This window comes from Castor canadensis, chromosome 6 (assembly GCF_047511655.1).
Source record: "Castor canadensis chromosome 6, mCasCan1.hap1v2, whole genome shotgun sequence".
Classification (NCBI taxonomy): domain Eukaryota; kingdom Metazoa; phylum Chordata; class Mammalia; order Rodentia; family Castoridae; genus Castor; species Castor canadensis.
The window spans coordinates 11,818,814-11,839,429 of record NC_133391.1 but is presented as its reverse complement, the minus strand read 5'-3'; the positions used below and the strand labels follow the sequence as shown (position 1 = coordinate 11,839,429).

Sequence of the window (20,616 nt, the reverse complement as noted above, 5' to 3'; positions counted from 1 at the left end):
CTGCAGAGACCTTCAAGTCTGCTGTCTTGGTGAAGACCACAACTAAGAATGTTCCTTGTGACCCTAGAACCTGTAGGTATCTAGAAAGTTCCAGAAAGTTTAGACTGAGGCTTCCCCCAGACTAAGTGAAACTTTGAGACCATTCCATAAATTCCATACAAGTCTAAGTAGGGGAGTCTATAAGTTTATGAAGGACTTAGGCCTCTTCCACAGCCCAGAAACTAACTAGGCCCATTCCATCAACTAAAGTCAAACCACAGCCAAACTCCAACCTTTGCCCTTCCCAAAATTGAGAGAGCCTGAGATCTTCACAGGATGGGAGATGTGTGGGAGGCTTTCTGAAGGACCCCATCCACTGGTTTCCATGGTAACATCTGTCCCTCTTGATGTCTTGAGTCTGTCCTTTCTCCACTTCTGTCTGCTATGCAAGGAGAGTAAAAAGGCCACAGAAGGCACTGCCTTCTGGGGGCTGCTCCCCAATTCCTGGTAGTAGAGGGGAGGGGGTACAAGTACAGTATGTGGTTGAGTGGGCAGCAGGCAGGGTCCCAAGTGAGGAGGCCCAGGCAACAAGACGGGACCAGACAAGGCAGGTGCACCTGGACAGCTGTGGCTTTGGTTTTGGATGGACCGGTACTTTATTCCTCCTGAGCTGGACTTTTCCCCTCCTGGCTCTTTCATTTATTGCTGGGTAGCATGACCCCTTCACGTCCCCAAGTTGATGGCATGGGATCTCTTCCTCTCTGCTTCGCGCTGCAATCCTGGCACGTCACTCACTGAGCACATCTGTGGCCTCTGTCCTGGTCCCAGTATGAGTCAGGATAATGAAGACTAGTTGGCTCAAAGGTCCTTATGGCACTGAGTGGCCACCAGCGCTCGTTGATGGAAATGGGAGAGGCCTGTGGGTTTCCCAGGTCTCCAGAGTCCATGAAAACTGAGAGAAGGGACAGGGAGACAGTTGGCAAGTGATGGGACTCCTTCAAACCACTCTTGAATGGATGAGGACGGAGGAAAGTGGGCTTTACCTGGTCTTCGCCTGCTCTTAGTTTGACAGTCTTGTAATCGTCACACGCTGCCATCCACCCAGGATCAAGATCGTGGGGGGAATACCTGTCGCCTGCCCTCCACGGCTCAGACTTGGGGGCTGCACACAGCAACTGAGGTCCAGTGTCAATGCGTTAAAAATCATAGTGAGATCCGGGTCTGGACCATGACCTTGGTGTACATCAAGAACACCCAGTGCCCTCACCGGTGCAGAGTTCCTCTCTCCCCAGTTGTCCTGAGGCCATGTCACTATGAATCTAGCCATCACTGACCCTGGGGTCCTGTCACTAGCCTCTCACGTTCTATCCCCTCAGCCCTGGTAGGGACTGCTGTTATACAGAAGAAGTCCTGTTTGAGGAGGACCAAGGGCAGACAAACAGATTCATGGTTCATGGGCCACAGCCAACCTTTTTCACTAGGACATACCCTAAAATAACTTTAGCCAACATTCAAAATTTGACTGCTGGGCTGGGTACCAGTGGGTCACTTTCCTGGCCCCTATAGAGTTTGCAAATTCCTGGTTGCTACAAGAGCCCCACTGCAAACAGATGGTCAGTCCATACTTTTTTTTGGCCACACTGGAGTTTGAACTCAGGGCCTCACACTTGCCAGGCCCAGGCTGGCCTGGAACTTGAGATCGCCTGTCTCTTCTTCCCAAGGGCTGTGATTACAGTGTGTACCACAACACCTGGCTGTGAGAGGCCTTTCAAAGGAGCCCATCTGGTTCCCAACATAACTTTTATTTTGCGGGGGGGGGGAGTAGGGTTTTGAACTCAGGACCTCATACTTGCTAGGCAGGCACTCTACCATTTGAGCCACTCCACCAGCCTGTTTTTGTGATGTTTTTTTTTTTTTTTTCGAGATAGGGTCTCTCGAACTATTTCTTCAGGCTGGCTTTGAACCTCGATCTTTCTGATCTCTGCCTCCTGAGTAGCTGGGATTACAGGTGTGAGCACCAGCACTCAGCCTGTTGTTATTATCATTATTTATTTTTGCAATGCTGGGCCGGGAACCCAGGGCCTCACACATGCCGGCAAGCCCCTTTGAACTGCCCCCAGCCCACAGGTGTAAATCTTATTTCCCTTGTGGGACAAAAAATAATCTTTTGAGAGGTCTACAGCAATGTCAAAGGCTTAGACAAAAATTTTTTTTAAAGTCTTTTGGTACAGTGACACCAACTCCTCTACTCAGCCTTGTATGCAAAATCCTTGTATAGTTTGAGAGAAACCCACAGCAAATCCCCCCAAGTTGTTCTCTAGAGGGAATTCCCTTGATTCCCTCTCCAAGGTCAGGGGCAAGCTCTCAGCCAGAGCTTTGCAAAAACCACACTGAGATTCCAGCCTGCTTGGCTCAGGGAACCAGAGTGACAAAAGGCACGCTAATGTCATTACGTTCCATATCTGGAAGACAAGAGGGGGAAGCTTAGGCAAACAGGTATTAAGAGATTCCCGAAGGAAGAGAAACAGAAACTCTTTATCCAAAAGGGGATTTATGGGATGGGTTTGTAAGAACACTAGTAATCCATAGTACGGAGGACCTTTCTCAGGTGCCTCTGGTCTCTCACACATAGGGTCACAGCCAGCATCATTCCCTGGGGCCCTAGAACATTTCAGGCAAGGGGAAGGGCCCAGACTGCTTGGAATCTTCCAGAACCTTCCATGTACCTACCTACCTTCAAGTAAGGAGCTTGGTGAAGCTTTTCAACCATCCAACGCAAAACCTTTGCAGGCCGCTTCACTCTGGTGGTGTCCATCCTGCCTGGGGTCTTTCAGGTTGGGACTGTACATGGAAGGACCTAACTCTCTCTACAGCTGGGCCTCTCTCATCTCTTTGTGGAAGATGAGGTGTAGGAGAGACCTTTGTGGTTGTTGTTGGAGACTTGGGGACAGAGCCCAAGTTAGCCTGGAACTCAAGATTCTCCTCTCTGTCTCCCGAGGGCTGTGATTACAGCATGTGCCATCCATCTGACTGTGAGAGGTCTTTTGAAGGACCCCATCTAGTTCCCACAAATAAATTCTTTTTGGGGCAGTACTGGGGTTTGAACATAGGCCTCACACTTGCTAAACAGGCACTCTACCACTTGAGCCACTCCACCAGCCCTTTTTTGTGTATTGGGTTTTTTCAAGATAGGGTTTCTTGAACTATTTCCCCAGGCTGGCTTTGAACCTTGATCCTCCTGATCTCTGCCTCCTGAGTAGCTGGTATTATAGGTGTGAGCCACTGGCGCTCAATGCTTACCCATCTTCTTGCCCTACACTGCTCAGTCACCCAGTGTTCCCCTAGCCAAGGACGGATTCTTTCTGTCATGTCCTACAGAACCTCAGTGGTGATGACCATTGGGCAGGCCAGAGAGTGAGCGGTACCTTCATGGTTGGGCTGGCAAGTGACCCTGGAAAAGGTGCACACTGGTGAGATAAACGGAGACAGTGATACAGTGGAGTATACTTCTGGCCCGAAGTGCTGGGAGGTAAGATTAAGAAAGGCTGTCATTCGTTGGTAATCAGAGAGGGCTTCACGGAGGAGGCAGCAGCGGCACTGGACCTGAAGGACAGCTGGGCTTTGCATGAGCAGAGGAAAAGAGGGTATCATAAGAGTAGGAAGGGCAGGAGCTGAGGTGTGGAGGCTTCGTCCCACAGAGCGGCAGAGAGGAGTCGGGCAGCAAGGTCATGGCCATCCTTATCATCACATTTATTGACAGGCCCCTAGGAGGCGGGGCTGGGGACAGAACATACAAAGACAAGGACCTGCCCTCAAAAAGCTTCCATTCTAAGGAGACAGGGACAGAAAAAATACAGATCGTCTTTCCTGGGGGACAGCCCGCTCTCACCTGTGCAGGTCAGAAGCCCCCGGCCTACCTTACCCCAGGGTCTGGAGCCTGGGTAGGACTCACAGTAGCCCTGATCTCCCTGGCCCCACACCTGGGGCCTGACCACCTGGCTCCTAGGCGGTGGGCCCCAGAATTGGGGGCAAGGTAGGCTCAGAACAAGATGGAAAGCAATCCTGTTGGCCTTGACTTTGAACTTGTTTGGAGTCCTAGGCAGGGCCCAGGGGAAATGGGCACCTTCCCGGGCACCGGGCATCAGTGAGTAAAGTCCCTTCACGGGGCTGGCCCATCATCACCCTGGAGACCCCAGCCGGGGAGACAAAAAAAGGCAGTTTCCTCAGCTCCAGAGGCCCAACCCGGCCCACCCCACCCCCAGCCCTCTCTGGGCCTCTTGGGGAGACCCTCCTCCCCAGCTCAGCCTCCAGGGCCAGGGCCTGCCTGAGGCCAGGGAGAGGGGCCTGCCCCTCCCCCCACCCAGGCAGTGGGGGAGGAGGAGGAGCCAGGAATCAAGTTTGTCTAGGCCCCCCAACTGGGGGCCACACCCTGGATCCTACCGATGGGGGGGCTCTGGCTGCAAGGGGCGAGGGCTCAGCAGAGGGGCTGGGCCCAGGGGGCACCCGGGGGAGCCCTTCAGTGGGGGCACTGGGCGGGAGTCCAAGGGGGGCAGGCTCCGGGGCACGGCTGGAGGCCCCCGTGTAGCCCCAGTAGGCAGGACGGCTGCAGCCGGGAAGGGTTTGGGGGGCTCCGTAGGAGTGGGGGCCGGCTGAGCAGAGCGTTCTCGACGCTGCAGCATCTCCTGCAGCTTCTCAGCCTGGGTTCGCCTCAGGTGTGCCAGGGCCCGGCCGCGCTGGAAGGCGGGCAGGAAGGCCTCCAGGCTTTGCTCTCCCAGTAATAGCTGCTCCATCTGCACCTGGGCCAGGAGGGAAGGGAAAGCTTGGGAGACTGGGGGCTGCTCCTTTCTCCACTCCCCAACCCCACCACCAGCCATGCACAGCTGGACCTGCCTCTGGGGACCAATGTCCTCCTGACTTCCAAAATGAGGTGCCATCACCAGACCTGCCAGGTCAGAGAGGAGGCAGTATCAGAGATGGGGGCAGACTGATTGTCTCATCAGGACACCCAGGCAGAGAGCCAGATGTGGTGGTGCATGCCTGTAATCCCAGCTCAGGAGACAGAAATCTGGAGGATATCAGTTTGAGGTGGGCCCAGGCAAAAAGTACAAGACCCTGCCTGAGAACTAACAAGCAAAAAGTGCTGGCTCAAGTGGTAGAGCACTTGCGTAGCAAGCACAAGGCCCTGAGTTCAAATCCCAGCACCACGAAAATAATAATAAAGACACCAAAACAGGACCTAGGTCCCCACACCTTCAACTTTTCCAACCCAGCCCTGAGGATGGACCCAGTCTTCTGCTGCCCTGGGATATTTCTAAAGAGAGTCATAACTGAGGACAGTGAACCCTGCTGTCTAGGGCTGGTCAGTATGACAGGCACTCTGGGCTCTTGCATGGGCAGGCAGTCAAGGCAGGCTTCCTGGAGGGGGAGCACCCAAGTAGGACAGGCCCAGCCACCTCTCCCCTCACCTCAGCCTCCTGCTCAGCCTCTTCCAGTTCCGCTTGCAGCCAGCCCAGTGCACAGTGAGGGCTCCAGCGATGCATACTCTCCTCTGAGGACCACAGAGGGACAGAGTGACAGGCCAGGAGAGACCAGAGCCCAAGGACTGTGCCTCTCCCATTGATCCTATGTGATTCTGTTTCCCTTCTCTCTGGAGTCTCCATCTCCTCAACTGTATGATACTAATCACATGGGCTCTGTCCAGTGACAAATGTCCCTACTTCCAAAATGAATGTGCTGTCAGCAGATCTGCCAGGTTGGAGATGAGGCAGGCCCCACCAATGTTCTGCCCCCAGTCTGCGTGCAAAAGAGAAAGCAGGGCTGCCGGGCACAGTGGCTCATCTCTGTAATCCCAGCTACTTGGTAGGTATACAGATCGTGGTTTGAGGCCTGCCCAGGCAAAAAGTTAATGAGACCCCGTTTCAGTAAACAAACCAGGTGTGGTGGTACAGGTTATAATCTCAGCTATGCAGGAGGAAGAGGTAGGAGGATCGAGGTCTAAGGAAAACTCCAGGCAAAACACAAGAAAAATAACTAAAGCAAACCAGGGCTGGGGGCGTGGCTCAAATGGTAGAGCACCTGCCTAGCAAACGCAAGGCACTGGGTTCAATCCCCAGTACTGCCCAATAAAACAAAACCGGGCACTTTGACCCCTCAAACACCTCAAGCATCTCCATTTCTCCCACTGCCCTTCGGAACTCTCCCAACTCAGCTCTACCCACCCACAGCCCCTCTTTCCAGGAGGGCAGCACCCCTCAAGTTTCTCAAGTTTGCCCAGGAGTAGGAGTGCCCAAGTTCCACCCTTCAGAGCCTGGCCCATGCCAAGGCCAACTGGTCAGAAGGCCAATAGCAGCCCACCCCAGGCGGTCCTCCCCACTGTCCCCTCACCCAGTCGCTGCAGCTTGTCCGCACAGTTCTCGGCTACCTCCCGGAGCTCCTGGTATTTGATGGCCAGGGCGGCCCGGCCCATTTCCAGGCGGGGACGCAGGGCCAGGTTCTCCTTGGCCAGAGCATAGTTTGAGGCCAGGCACGCCTCCCGCTCCAGCTGCAGGCCTTGGAACTGCCCAGGTGGGAGAAAAGCCAGAAGATGCCCCGCTCAGGTGGCCACCCTGTGCGACAGTCCCCACACTGGCCCAAGCCAAGGGTACCTGCAAGGCCTCAACCTGAAGGACCAGGCTTGGCCTTGAACTCCCGATGTCTGAGCCTCAGTTTCCTCTTCCTGCATGCAAAGTTACAAATGCTCACCTTGTGGGAGCCGTAAAGTGAGCAAAACTATGAACACCTTTACAAATGTTAGTTAATTTAAAAATTTTCAATTAATATGTCTACCCGGTCCCGACGGACCTCTCCCTCCTTCTCTGTCCCACTTTTCATGCATGGACAGATTTCCTGTTTCCAGGCCTTTGTTTCCTTCCTCCAGGCAACAACAAGCCCACCCCAGCTTCACTCCCGAGTGATGTCTGCACTCTGTCCCTTCCCAGTGCCCCCTTCAGGTCGCCCTATCTCCCCTCCCACCCCCTTCTGGGCCCTCCAGCGGAATCCCCACACCCCCACAAATACACACCCCCTTTTCCTCCCAGGTCCCCAGCGCCTGCTTCCTGTCTCCTTGGCTTGTAGAAGACACCAGCCCTGCCTGGCCCTGGAGAAGCCTTGTCCCCTGGTTCCAACAGGGCCAAGCCTGGGTCCCTCCTGCCCCTGGTGTTCGCTCTCCCCTCCATCTGTCCCCCCGACTGTGGGGTGCACCTGCCCCTCCTGTCTGACACACAGTTTCCCTTTCTGCCCCCCGCCTCACGGGCAAGCAGCCCGGGCCTATCCCCCTGAAACAGACAACTTTCTCTATGGTGACCCAGGGAATTCACAGCACCCTCTGGGTACCCCTCCCCAGCGGCAAGCACAAAAGCCCCCCACACTTTGGCCCTCCCCAGAATGCGTAGCCCCCCGACGCCCCCCAGGTGTCCAGCAGGCCCTACAGAAGGCGCCTCCCCTTTCTGGCCCTCCAGGATGTGGGTGTGCAAGCCAGGGCCCCCCACCCCAGCACGCAGCACCCCCCAGCCCCCCGGAACACACCTCCCCGAGCATCCGCCGTAGGACACGCCTCGCGGTCATCGGGGTGCACGGGCGCCTCCCCAGCATCCTCCCCCACCCCCGCGCACCCCAAGCCCAGCTCCGGGCCCCCCTCCCTTGGGGTCTCCCCCCTCGGACGTGCAAGGCTGGGTGCACCCCCCACCCCACATCTAAGGCCCAGGCCCCCATGCGACCCTCGAGCGGCCCGGTAGGTCCGGCAGGCCGCGGTCCGGCCCCCCGCGCCCCCCGCCCGTGCCCCCCGCAATATACCTTCCTGCTGAGCCGCACGATCCGGTCCAGTTTAGGCTCATCTTGAAGCAGATCCCGGAGCTGCCCGGTACTAAGGATCCCAAAGCGCCCCGGGCTGCCGGGCTCCGGCCCCGCCCGCGCCGCCCGGGCCCGGTACATGCCGCCCGCCCGCGCCCCCAGCTCGGCTGCTGGCTCGGCCCGATCGGCCCCGCTCCGCCCCGGCTCCGCTCCGGTTCCGCTCCGGCTCCGGGATCCGGATCCGGCTCCGGCCGCGCGCGCGCGCGCGCGCCGCTCTGCCGCCAGGGGGCGCGCCACCCGCTCTTAAAGGGGCCGCGCCGCCCCGGGGCTGGGGGATGGGGGGGCAAGGAGGGGGGGGCGGGCCGCACCCCTGGCTGCCGCGCGCGCTGCAGGAACCGGTCCTCCCCCACCACCACCCCAAAACCTGAACCTGCCTCTCTCTCTCTCTCTCTCTCTCTCTCTCTCCCCTTCACATGCATAGGACTCTCCCACCCCAGGCATCTATAACCCCCCAACACACACACCTTGCATTTTTACAATTCTTCTGAGTTTGGTTGGGCGTGCTGCTAACTTGAACTGAGCTACTCTCACCCTCCCCGTGCCTCGGTGTTCTCTTCTGTGCAATGGGTCCATGGTGCAGCCTGCGCGTTCTTGGTAGTCAAATGTGGAGGGCTTTGCACACAGTAGGTATGTGCAACTCACCTCATGGTGTGAGTCCCTGTCATTTTAGAAGTGAGGGACATTGCAAAGGATGGGGTGTAGTTCAGTGGGCAGCGTTTGGCTTGTATGTGCAAAGCCTCAAGTTCTATCCCCAGCACTAAAAAAAAAAACCTCAGAGATGACGTCACCTTCCCAAAGTCACATTACAGGTAAATGACAGACAATCCCACTTGCTTCCCTTTTGTGCAGTGTCCACAGTGCACTTGATGGTTCTCTGTGCAGGACAGTGAGCTACCTACGCTGTGAGGGGACATTTTCCCTGCTCTCAGGGACAGGTTGCTCACGGATGAGGCAGAGTCACCTGGAGGCATTCCCACTTTATCCTAACTCTAGGATAAAGACTGAATGGCAGGTGTCACCCTTCAGTGGCTTCTGATCCACTTGTGATGCCAGATATGTCCCCTCTATAACTCAGCTCTGCCAGTGTCACCATCTCCATCTCAGGAAACAGACACTGACAGATTAACTTCCCAGTGTTAAATCAAATGGCAATGAGTGAGTTTCTGCTTCACGAGATCACTGAAAAAGCACAGACATGGGACCAGGGTAATCAAAGAGGCTTACAAGAGGAGGTGACATTGATGCAGGTTTCAAAGGTTGAATAGGAGTTCTGAAGTTTAAGGAGAAAATAATGGGACCAAAGAGAAGTCCATAAGCCAAGCCACAGGGGCTGGAAAAGCCCAACAAGACAGCCCAACAAGGAATCTTTCAGTCCAGCCAGACTTGGTAGCCCAGGCTGACTCTGATGCTTTCCAGAGTGCTGGAATTACAGATGCATGCTACCATCCCTGGCTCCTTCTTCCACAGATTTATGATCACTGAAAATTGACTCATCTGGACTCTCACTTCCTCCAGGAAGCCCTCTCAGAATGCACACAGCCCCTTCTCTCCCTCCACCTCAGTCCCCAGTGTTATTAACTGTCCTTCTACAATTCCCAATATCCCAGCCAGAAGCCCATCTTCCCTGCTCTGCTTCCTAGGACCTACTATTTCCAGTACACTTTTGGGGATCTCCTCATCTGCTGGACTCTTCCTTGGTCCCTCCCACACTGGGCTAGCAGCCTCCTTCCTCCTAGAGCTGCAGGTAAGATCTGATGGCGGCCCTGCCCCTTCTTGCCGGGTTCACTCAGCCCCAATATCCTGCACCAGTGTTGGCCATGTACCCACCTCAGGAGTTAAGTCCACTGCCCATCCTATGAAGAAGCCTCCTTGGCCCTGGCCCTGCCTGTTTGGATGCTCTTTGCCCTTGACCTTGGCCCTGCTTCCCTCCTGCCTCCTGGAAGGGCAGCTTCTCTTCCTCCTAAGGTGGATGCAGGCAGCCTGGCTCTGGGGCTGACCTCCACCTGCCTCCTCTGAGATGCCTGCCCCACTCCATTCACTGGCTCTCTTTCCCTCTGTGCTTTCTTTCTTTCTTTCTTTTCTCTTTGTGGTACTGGGATTTGAACTCAGGACCTACACTTTGAGCCCCTCCACCAGCCCTTTTTTGTGTGATGGGTTTTGTCAAGATGGGATCTCTCAAACTATTTCCTGGGGCTGGCTTTGAACTGCAATCCTCCTGATCTCTGCCTCCTGAGTTGCTAGGATTACACTGGTGCTCAGCCCTCAGCCTCTTTGACCTTCAATTTCTGCCTTTACACTGGCACCTCCCTTTCACCCCATCCCTAAGATGTTTTATTTTTCGGTGCTGGGGATGGAACCCAGGGTCTTGCGAATTCCAGGCAAGTGCTCTACCCCTGAACTACATTCCCGCACTTGTTTTTGTTTTGTTTTGTTTCGTTTGTTTTGAGACACGGTCTCACGGTGTAACCAGTCTAGCCTCAAACTTATGACCCTCTTGCCTCCTGAGTGCTGGGATTACAGGTGTGCACCACAATGTCCAGCTCACACCCCAAGGAGTTTAAAGTACCTATGTGTACTTTCTGATCCATCTCTTACCACTTTAAGGGCACCTCTCTAGTCAGTCAATTTCTTACAGCCAGGCCCCTCTTTTGCACATTTCACACCATGAGACATCCTCTTTGTTGACCACGTAGCCACCAGAGCCCAGGCATTTCATAGCTGTCAGGTTGGCAGAAATTAAAAGGTCACATTGCATCCAGTGTTGGTGAGGATGAGAAGCAGCAGGAAACACCTACCTGCTGGCCAGAGAAGAATCGATTCACCAAGAAGATCAGTTGGCAAATTAGTCATTCACATCCACTTGGAAGATGGAGGCAGGTGAATCAGGAGTTCAAGGCCAGCCTGGATTGCACAGGGAGACTCTGTCTCAAACAACAAAACAAAACCAAAGATACTCATAGCAACCACTCCCAGAAAACAATACCCGCTCCCAAAGAAAGTGGTCCAGACAGAGCATGGTGCTGCATGTCTGTAATCCCAACTACTCAGGAGGTGGAGGTAGGACAATCTCTATTTGAGGGGTGCCCAAGCCAAACCACAAGTCTTTGTCCGAAAAAACAAACTAAAACCAAAAGGACTGGAGGCGTGGCTCAAGTGGTAGTGCACCTGACCAGCACTAAGCCCTGAGTTCAAATCCTAGTACTACCAAATTTTTTTTCTTAAAACTCAGAAAAGTCAAAGCTGCATTTTGCTTGGAGAAAAGAACAGAGTGAAGTGTGGGGGAATCAAACACCAAGTTCAAGAGTGTGGCCATTGGGTAGAATGGGCGTGGAATTGGGGCAGAGGTGGTGGACATTTAGGATAAGGATGGTTTGATATCTTAAGCTGGGTGCAGCCTTGTACAGAAGAGCACTGTATTGTTCTCATCTTACTTTTTGCTTTGGTTATTTTTCAGAAAGGGTCTTGAGTTTATGCCCAACTCAAGACCCCTGGCCTTGGACCAAGATCCTCCCTATTTATGCCTCCCATGTAGCTGGGATGACAGGTACATACCACCATACCCGGTTTGTTGGTTGAGATGGGGGTCTTGCTAACTTTTTTCCCCTGGGGCTGGCCTTGAATGTCAATCCTCTCAATCTCTGCCTCCCAAGTAGCTGGGATTACAGATGTGAGCTCCCATGCCCATCCTGTATTTTTTGGTAAGTCCAAAGACTTTTTTTTTTTTAATACAAAATTCAGAGTTTTTAGGCCCTATTTTTAGACCCTACCTTTGGAGTCAGGCAGATTTGGGTCCCCTTCTGAGCATTGCCACTCCCTGACTATGACCAAGATAAATTGCTGGTGTCCTGGAGCCTTGGTTACGTCATCTGTAAAGCACATCAATGAAAGTGCTGAGCGTGACACCTGGTACTTAGTGCTCCACGAATAGGAGCCATTCTGGGTTTCCCTTTCTGGAAGTTTCCCTCTGTTTTTAATCGATGAAGCACCAACCTACCAAGGTGTGCTAGGGAGAAACCATGACCTCGTGGTTCTGCTGCCTGGTTCATTCTTGTCATGACTTTTGCTCTGTTTGTTTGTTTACTTGTTTAGAAAGGGTCTCACTTTCCAAGAGTCCAGGCCGGTCTGAAACCTCTGGGCTCAAGCAATCCTCCCCCCACAGCCTCTGAAATACCTGGGACCATGGGTGCACACTCGGAGTCACTCTAAGTACAGTGTTCGCTGAGGGTGCAGCCCAAGTGATAGAGCAAGCGCAAAGCCCAGGGTTCAAACCCCAGCACCTCTTAAAAAATTAAAATAAAATGAATTCTGAGCTGGGTGCTGGTGGCTCCCACCTGTAATCCCAGATACTCAAGAGGCAGAGATCAGGAGGATCGAGATTCAAGGCCAGCCTGGGCAAATAGTTCATGAGACCCTATCTCAAAAAAACCCTTCACAAAAATGGGCTGATGGAGTGGCTCAAGCAATAAGAGCACCGCCTAGCAAGTACAAGGCTCTGAGTTCAAGTCCCAGTACTGTCAATAAATTAATAACTATAGCTGGTCTGGCATTTGTGTACAAGTGTTTGTGTGCACGCACGCTTTCATTCCTCTCAACTAAAGTCCTGGAGTTGTGGCTGTCAGGTGGCTGGTGTGTGATTTTTGTTGCTTTTCTTGTGGGTTTGTTGCTTTTTGAGACAGGGTCTCACTCTGTAGCCCAAGCTGGCCTCAAACTAATGAGCCTCCTGCCTCTGCCTCTGCCTCTGCCTCCTGGGAAGTCTGGCAGTGTTTTAAGAAACTGCCAATAGTTTTCCAAAGTGTTTGAACATCTCACCCAGTGATATGAGTTTCAGTTACTCCATACTCTTGCCACCACTTTATTTGGTCACTTTTCATTTTAACCATTCTTTTTTTTGGGGGGGGACACTGGGGTTTGAACTCAGGGCCTCACGCTTGTTAGGCAGGTGCTCTACCACTTGAGCCACTCCTCCAGCCCCAGTGTGATATTTTCAATACTTGTACACAATGTGTAAAATCAGATCAGGTAATTGACATATTCAACACCTCAAACATTTGTGTTGGGAACATTCAAAATCCTCTTTTCTACCTTTTTTTTTTTTTTTTGGTGCTACTGAGGTTAGAATTCAGGGCTTTGCACTTGCAAAGCAGACACTCTACCACTTGAGGGTTTTTTGTTTTGTTTTGTTTTGTTTTTCTGAGGTTGTTTTGTTCTGTACTTTTTTTTTTTTTGACAGAGGGTCTCACTATGTAGCAAGACCTTGAACTCTCAATCCTCCTGCCTCTGCTTCTGGAGTAGCTAGGATTACAGGCATGCACTACTATGCCCAGCAGTTATCTTTCTGCCAAAATAGCATCCTCCTACCACACTATGGTCCTGCTCACACCAGCACTGGGCTAGGCATGCAGGAGCTTGATACAGGCTGGAGAAGCCTGCGGCTGGACACTCTTAGCCCTCTCAGACTCCACCATCTCCCTTGTCAGAGTCTTGTACCTTACCAGTGTCTGAGGACACCGCTTCCCATGGTGGCCTCTTCAGTGTGGTGTCTCCCGCTGTGCCCACAATTATCCCAATATTTGGTTTAGAGGCAGAGGAAGTGTCTTGCTTGGTGCTTAGGCTCCAGCCAGGAAAAAATTTCCCCAGCCCTCAACCTTCCACTTACCTCCAAATTGCCTTCATGCACTTTTTTTTTTTTTTTTTTTTTTTTGCAGTACTGGGGTTTGAACTCAGGTCTACACCTCAAGCCACTCCGCCAGCCCTTTTTTATGATTTTTTTTTCCAGCTCGGATCTCACAATCTATTTGCCTGGGGTGGCTTTAGACTGTGGTCCTCCTGATCGCTGTCTCCTGAGTAGCTGGGATTACAGATGTGAGCCACCAGCACCTGGCTGACCCCAGGCCCTTGGAGAATCAGTTGCAAAAGCAAGGGCAGCATGCATGCCCGTCCCCCCGGGCATCTGGCCACAACCCCAGCCCAGGTCAGGCAGTCCTAGCACCCCAGGTCTGAAGCACCCGCCCAGTGAGGGTCCTTAGGCACCCCACACACAGCACATCCCCCTTGCTGCAGCCCCTGCAAACAGGGCAAGGGGGTCATAGCTCTCCTCCTTGGCTTCCTATCCTCCGAATGGAATTTGATCTGGGGAGGGCAGTACTGAGGATTGAATCCAGGGCCTCAAGTGCTAGGTAAGTGCTCTACCATTCAAGCCACACCACCAGCCCTTTTGTTTGCATTTTGTTTTTGAGATGGGGGTCTCCTAACTTTGCCCAGGCTGGCCTTGAACTCACCATCCTCCTGCCTCTGACTCCTGAGTAGCTGGAATTACAGGCAGGAGCCACCATGCTGGTTAACATGTCTTTATTTGGCATCTGTGTTCTTTCACTATACTCTTCAGTTTTTCTTTCCCTGAGTTCTTGCTTGATTGCAGGTCTGCCTCCAGCCAAGCCCGACTGTGGACGACTCCCCAGTCCTACACTGAATTTCCACACCTCTTCCGCCGTTACTCAAGGTGGCTCCCTTCCTGATGCCCTTCCTCCCCAGGCGTCATTCTAAAGCTGAGGTTGCTAAAGGAGGGATCCCTGGCCTATCGTTTCCCTCCTCCTCTCTTTAGGCTGGGCTGCATCCTTCCTTCCTGGCACCCTTTGTCACATCCCTAGCCTTGCCGGATCTGTACCCCTCTTTTTTAGGGCAATACTGGAATTTGAACTCAGGGCCTCACACTTGCTAAGCAGATGCTCTACAACCAACACTACGCACCAGTCTTTTTTTTTCAGGTAGAGTCTGGTTTTTTTCCCCCAGGCTAGCTTCAAACTTGATCTTCCTACCTAAGATCTCCAGAATAGCTGGGATTATAGGCGCCCACCACCACACCTAGCTCTGAATCAGAGTCATTTAAGACTCACCTGTCCCCTGAGAGCAGGGACATTTACGTCTTATCACCAGTCTCTGACCCTGGCACAGGATCCATACACTGCATGGGAAGACCCATCACCCGCCATCTACCCTCTAAAGAACCCCAGACAAGGCTGGACTTTGTGGCCCATGTCTGTAATCCCAGCCTTTTGGGAGACAGAAGTAGGAGGTTCACAGTCTGAGGCCAGCCTGGGCAAAAGCACAATACCCTGTCTGAAAAACAAAGGGAAGTAGAAAGGGCTGGCAGAGTGGCTTAAGTGGTAGAGCACCTGCCTCACAAGCACAAGGTCCTGAGTTCAAACCCCAGTGCCACCAAAATCAATCAAGTCAATCAATAAATAATCAGGACAAGTATGTGCTACAAGCATAGTATTAGGAATCTCTGTATGACAACTTCTTTTCTTTTCTTTCTTTTTTTGCAATTCTGGGGCCCTTTTTTGTGATGGGTTTTTCAACACAGAGTCTTTTGAACTATTTCCCTAGGCTGACTTCGAACCACAATCCTCCTGATCTCTGCCTCCTGAGTGGCTAGGATTACAGGCATGAGCTTCCACGCCCAGTTTACATTTGAGATTTGGGTGAGCATAATGAATAATCTTTTAGTGTAAGTAAATATTTCAGGACACATGCTTATTTCTCATAAATCATTGTTTATATGAAAGTGAAATTTAACTGGACATCTTGGGGTTTTATTTGCCGAGTCTGATAATCCTAGGTACAAGGAAACTGAGGCACAAGGAGATGGCAGGAGTACCTTGTCTGGTTGCACAGCCAGACAATGGCAAGGGCAGGGATGTACCCCAGGACTGCTCATGCCCTGGCTGAAGTTCACATATGTGATAGACACACAGTCTCTGATTTCCTGCCTTGGGTCCTGGCTCTGGCTTTAAAGCAGGTGTCCATCCAAAATAGCAGGACCGAGTCCCCAGCAGTGAGAGACCATGTGATAATCCCAGCTACTCAGGAAGCAGACATCAGGAGCATCAGAGTTCCAGGCCTGCCCAGGCAAAAAGTTAGCAAGACCCCCATCTCAATCAACAAGCCAGGCATGATGGAGTACCACTGTGATCCCAGCTACTTGGGAGGCAGAGGTAGGAAAATGGAAAATTTGAGGCCAGTCCAGGCAAAGTTAGAGCAAGATCCTATTTGAAAAACAAACTAAAAGCAAAAGGAATGGGAGCAGCTGCCCCGAAAGTGCAAAGCCCTGAGTTCAAACTCCAGTCCTGCCAAAAAATATTAACTAAAAAAAAGAAGATATGAGTGTCAGAGAAGACAGGAAGGAGTGGCGTGGAGTGGAGTTCCTCTGCTTTGTTATTCAGGACATCTCCCCACCACCCCCTGCAGCAAGGCGGCCTCTGACCTCCACCCATGTCCTCTGCACGTCTCCTCCACCTGTGCCGCCCCCTCCTGCAGGAGAGAACAGGGAGGAAACTCCTGGGGCAGGAGGAAGCCGCTCCATGGCTGGACAGCTCTGCCATAGGTCCCCCCTACTGTCCACCCCAGACTGCCTGCTCTGGGCCATCCCCACCCTGTCCCTTGTCCCCTGACCGCAGCCCCTCTGAGCTGGCCAATGAGTTGGGGCCCTGACTTCCTCTCACAGGTGGAGCCCACTTTGACAACAGAGCCTAAGAGGATGTCCCATTGCTGGACTTCGAGGGGCCACCATAGTGAAGCTGTTCCTGACTTCCATTTATTTGTGTATTTATTTATTTATTTTGTGGTACCAGAATTTGAACTCAGAGCCTGCACCTTGAGCCACTCCATCAGCCCTTTTTTTGTAATGGCTTTTTCCAAGATAGGGTCTTGAAAACTATTTGCTCATGTTGGCTTCAACCTGCGATCCTCCTGATCTCTGCCTCCTGAGTAGCAGGAATTACAGGCCTGAGCACCAGTGCCTAGCCCTGTCCTTGCTTTGCACTACCTGGCTGACTGCCTTTGAAAGTTTCTGGAACAAATGAAAGGGTCCCAAGGAGCCACACAAAGGCGACCCTGGAGACAGCAGGCTACAGAGAGGGGGTTGGGGGAGGAACACTGAGGGGAACAGAGGATCAAGGATAAGTCTGGAGGAGGGGACCAGCCTCAGAGCATCAGAGGAAGCTAAGGAGGAAGCAGGGGCTGGCGAGGGAAAGGGAGCATTCCAGAAGAGGCTGGGCCCCCTAGAGAGAGTAGAGGGCCTCGGAAAAGGTGAGGGGCTGCTCCAGGTTGGCAGAGAGGGAGCAGAGGAGGGGCCGCAGCAGGGGGACAGAGAAGAGAAGTGGCCTTGGGTGCAAAAATGGGCTTCATGCACCTTCAGAGCCTGGGATGAAGCTCCCAGAGGGGTTGGAGCTGGGTCCCACACCTGTAGCTCCACCCATCTCACACCCAGCCTAGGTTCGGGGACAGGCCCCAAATCCCAGGGGAGAGAGGGGGAGGTTAAAGGTGAGTTTGGGGCACGAGCCAAAGGCAGCCAGGGATTGGCAGGTGCCAGATCTCACGGCTCGGGCCATGGCTGTGCCACAGGCTTGCAGCCTGCGGGGCGGCTGCCACCCACGTGCTAAGGAGAGAAGGAGGCACCAGATCAAGGGGCAAAGGACACTGCAGAGAGGGCGGGCGGGGAACCAGCAGTGTCCACGTCCACACCCGCGGCGAAAAGCCTGGCCTCGCTGCTGTGCAGGGCTAGGAGAACACAGGCTGAGCATCCCAGGGTCCCGACCAGTCCAGACATACAGACCCAAGGTCTTGACCTGGCCCGGCAGATCGCACGGAGTCTAGGTGAGCAGTGGAGCCCCTTTGGGGATCAGGTCACAGGACACAGGTGCCTCGCCCAAGAGAAACTGATCCTGCACTGGGCCTCAGTTTCCCTACCTGTGAGACGAGGAGGGGTGCACCTATGGTTCAGCTGGACCTGAGGGGTTCCCAGTCTTGGACTCAGCTGCCAAAGGGGAAGGAGGTAAAGCTGTACCCCAGAGAGGATTCTGGATCAAAAATCCGAGTCCATCTTGTGTGCCCTTCCAGGAGCAAGGTGGTGACACACACAGGTTCCTGTTGCCTTCTGGGTCCCACTGGCTGGGCTGGGATTGAATCATAACTCAGGGGATTCTCTTTGGAGCCGACCAGGGGACCCAGGGAGGCAGGAGGAAGGGCCAGATGTCAGGGTGGGGCATGTGGATTGCAGGCCACCAAGCTCGCCAACACAACCGGTAGGGGCTAGGGAGGTGGTGGTGTGCCTGCCCACTGGTCTGGCTTAGAAGGGTCTGGAAGGGCCTTCTTCTGACTCCCAGCCATCCTGTCCCCACCCTTAGGCCTCCAGAGACCACTCTGTTGGAGAGGGGACCGTGTGGTCAGGTCTGATCTGAGCCTGGCGGCTTTGGTTTCTCGTCGGTGTCTGGCTGTATGATCTTGGACAATTTTTTTCCCTTTTCTGGGCCTGGCACTTCCTCTGGGACAGGTGACTGGTTCCAGGGCCACTCATATGGAGCTATGGACAGAATAAAATAGGATACCAGGATGTCTTGGAGGACAGCACCACCCACTCCAGCCAAGGTCCCTCTGGCCCTTCACAAGGGTTGTTGTAGATCTAACCAGGGCGTCTAGCCCCGGCTGCCATCTGGTCTGAGAAATCCTCTTGTTCTCAGCAACTGGCCTGTCTGTTCCTGTGTAGGCCCCCAGATCTAGAGTATGGCCTAGAACAGGGGTCCAGGAATCTCAGGCCCAACCCAGGGAGGCCCCACTCCTCAGCCTCAGAGCAAGGACAGCTTCAGAAAGAAGGAGGTTCCACTGGAGGAGTTCTGAACTCTGGCTACAGGACATCCCCTTCTTGAGAAGGTGACCCTCTGACTTCTGCCACAAACCTCCCTAAGGACACAGTCTTACAGGGCTCAGTTTAGAAGTGAGGTCTGGGCTCGGGCTGTGGGGCCCAGGCAGGAAAGCCACTGACAGCCAGGATCAGGGACCCACCTGGAGACTTGGAATCTTGTCACTGAAATCATCAGGCGAGGGCTTGGCACAGGTGGAGGTGACATGTGTAAACTGAGGTGGAGGGAGAGTGTCAGGAACTGCAGAGTGGATGGGAGGAGTGGACACGGAAGAAGCTGTGTTCTTGAGGCTCTGGGGCCCGCACCTGCCCAGGTAGACCCCTCCCTGGGTTGTCTTCCTGCGGTTGCTCTTGGCTTTGGTCTGGCCCTGTGGTGGGTCAGGGTAGGGGTCGGGACCACCAGGGGCTGCAAGACGCTCTGGTCAGGGCCAAGGAAGGGGCTTGGACCTGGATGTGAAGTATACAGGGGCTGCCTCCCACTCGGTACAGCCATTCCACCTGGGGACAGAGGTACAGAAATTTGCTGTGCACCGTCTGTGAGCCAGGCACCGTGTGGAGCTTTTCTGGTGCTGTTTCCTTCTTCCTGGTAACTGAAACAGGGAAAGAATTTATCTCCATTTTGTGGATGAGGAAGCAGAGGCCCAAGGAGGTCAAGGCCCTGGTTCAAGGTCATGTAGCCTAGAGGTAGCAGAGCTGGGATGCAAACCCAGGCAGCCTGGTTCCAAAGCGCTCGCTCTTTCCTTCTTTTTCTTTCTTTCTTTCTTTCTTTCTTTCTTTCTTTCTTTCTTTCTTTCTTTCTTTCTTTCTTTCTCTCTCTCTCTCTCTCTCTCTCTCTCTCTCTCTCTCTCTCTCTCTCTCTCTCTCTTTTTCTCTCTTCCTTCCTTCCTTCCTTCTTTTCTTTCTCCCTCCCTCCTTTTTTCTTTTTGGAGGAACTGGGGTTTGAACTCAGGAGCTCTACCACTTGAGCCACTCCACCAGCCCTTTTTTTGTGGTGGTTTTTTTTGAGAGAGGCTCTTGAGAACTATTTGTCCCAGCTGGTTTTGAACCTCGATCCTCCTGATCTCTGCTTCCAGAGTAGCTGGGATTATAGCTGTGAACCACAGGTGCCTGGCTCTTCCGTCTTTTCCTTTCTTCCTTCCTTCCTTCCTTCCTTTCTCTTTCTTCCTTTCTTTCCGTTTTTTCCTTCCCTCCTTCCCTTGCTTCCTTCCTTCCCTCCCTCCTCCTTTCTTCCTTCCCTTTTTTTTCTTTTCTGTTTTTTTAACACAAAGTCTGTTGATGTAACCAAGACTGGCCTGGAACTCTCCATGTAGCCTGGGTTGTCTTCAAACTAGCCATTCTCCTGCCTCAGACTCCTAAGTGCTGAGATTACAGGTTTACGCCACCATTCCTGGCTCGAAGTTCTGTTTTCTGTCCCCACCTGCCATGTGGCTTTTGCTAACCCTGTGGTTTTCCAGGCCTCATTCTCCCCATCTGTCACCTGGGGTAGAGCAGCCATGGCAGAGGTGTGCTCTGCACTCAGGGTCTGTGTTGGCTGCTCCTTGGCCTTCTAGGTCAGTTCCTGGGTGACACGGCCTGTGCCCACCTCCCTCACCTCACCCACCTCCCCTCCATTCTTTCCTGTGCCTAAGACTCTGGCAAGATGGCTCATGTCTGCCTTTCCTAGTTGAGGCTGGTTAATGTGACCTTAGAGAAGAGCAGGACCGGCCCATTGGGGCAGGAAAGAACAGAATATTCCCAGGGCAGGAGCTGGCCGTGATAAAGAGTGACACATCTTGACTGGCCCAAGTCACACAGATAGGCTGGTGACAGACAGCATCTGCCCTTCCTAGAGTCCCCAGGCCTCCTGCTTGATGACTTTGCAAGACAGGTCATACCAACTCTTGTCACACACTCAGCCCCTCCAGCTGTGTGACTCTGGGTGACAGATAGGTCCCCTGGGATCCTCTTTTTCATCTTGGCCCAGGGGTCTGAGGCCCTCATAGGGCTGATGGGGACCACTTATTCAGCAGGGGGCAGACCAGGGGGACTCCTGGGCCACGTGGCTTGAGAAGTCT

General features: G+C 53.3%; 2 protein-coding genes across 3 annotated transcripts in view; one reads left to right on the top strand and one right to left on the bottom strand.

The window, feature by feature from the left end:
• Nucleotides 1-3,714: 3,714 nt before the first annotated feature.
• Vps37d (VPS37D subunit of ESCRT-I) lies at nucleotides 3,715-7,983 on the bottom strand. Its single transcript, XM_020181353.2, has 4 exons — nucleotides 7,810-7,983; nucleotides 6,364-6,535; nucleotides 5,445-5,527; nucleotides 3,715-4,775 (listed from the first exon to the last, which is right to left on the bottom strand). Exons 1-4 carry the CDS (start codon nucleotides 7,945-7,947, stop codon nucleotides 4,416-4,418), a joined length of 753 nt encoding a protein of 250 aa, XP_020036942.2. The 5' UTR covers nucleotides 7,948-7,983; the 3' UTR covers nucleotides 3,715-4,415.
• A 9,391-nt stretch (nucleotides 7,984-17,374) lies between these two features.
• The window catches only part of Mlxipl (MLX interacting protein like), a 38,503-nt gene continuing 35,261 nt past the window's right edge, over nucleotides 17,375-20,616 (top strand). The window contains exon 1 of one of the 2 annotated variants that reach the window (XM_074075724.1): nucleotides 17,375-17,520. The gene's annotated coding sequence lies outside the window, so the exon portion shown is untranslated. The remainder of the gene's footprint in view (nucleotides 17,521-20,616) is intronic. The other variant, XM_074075723.1, reaches the window with a different exon arrangement.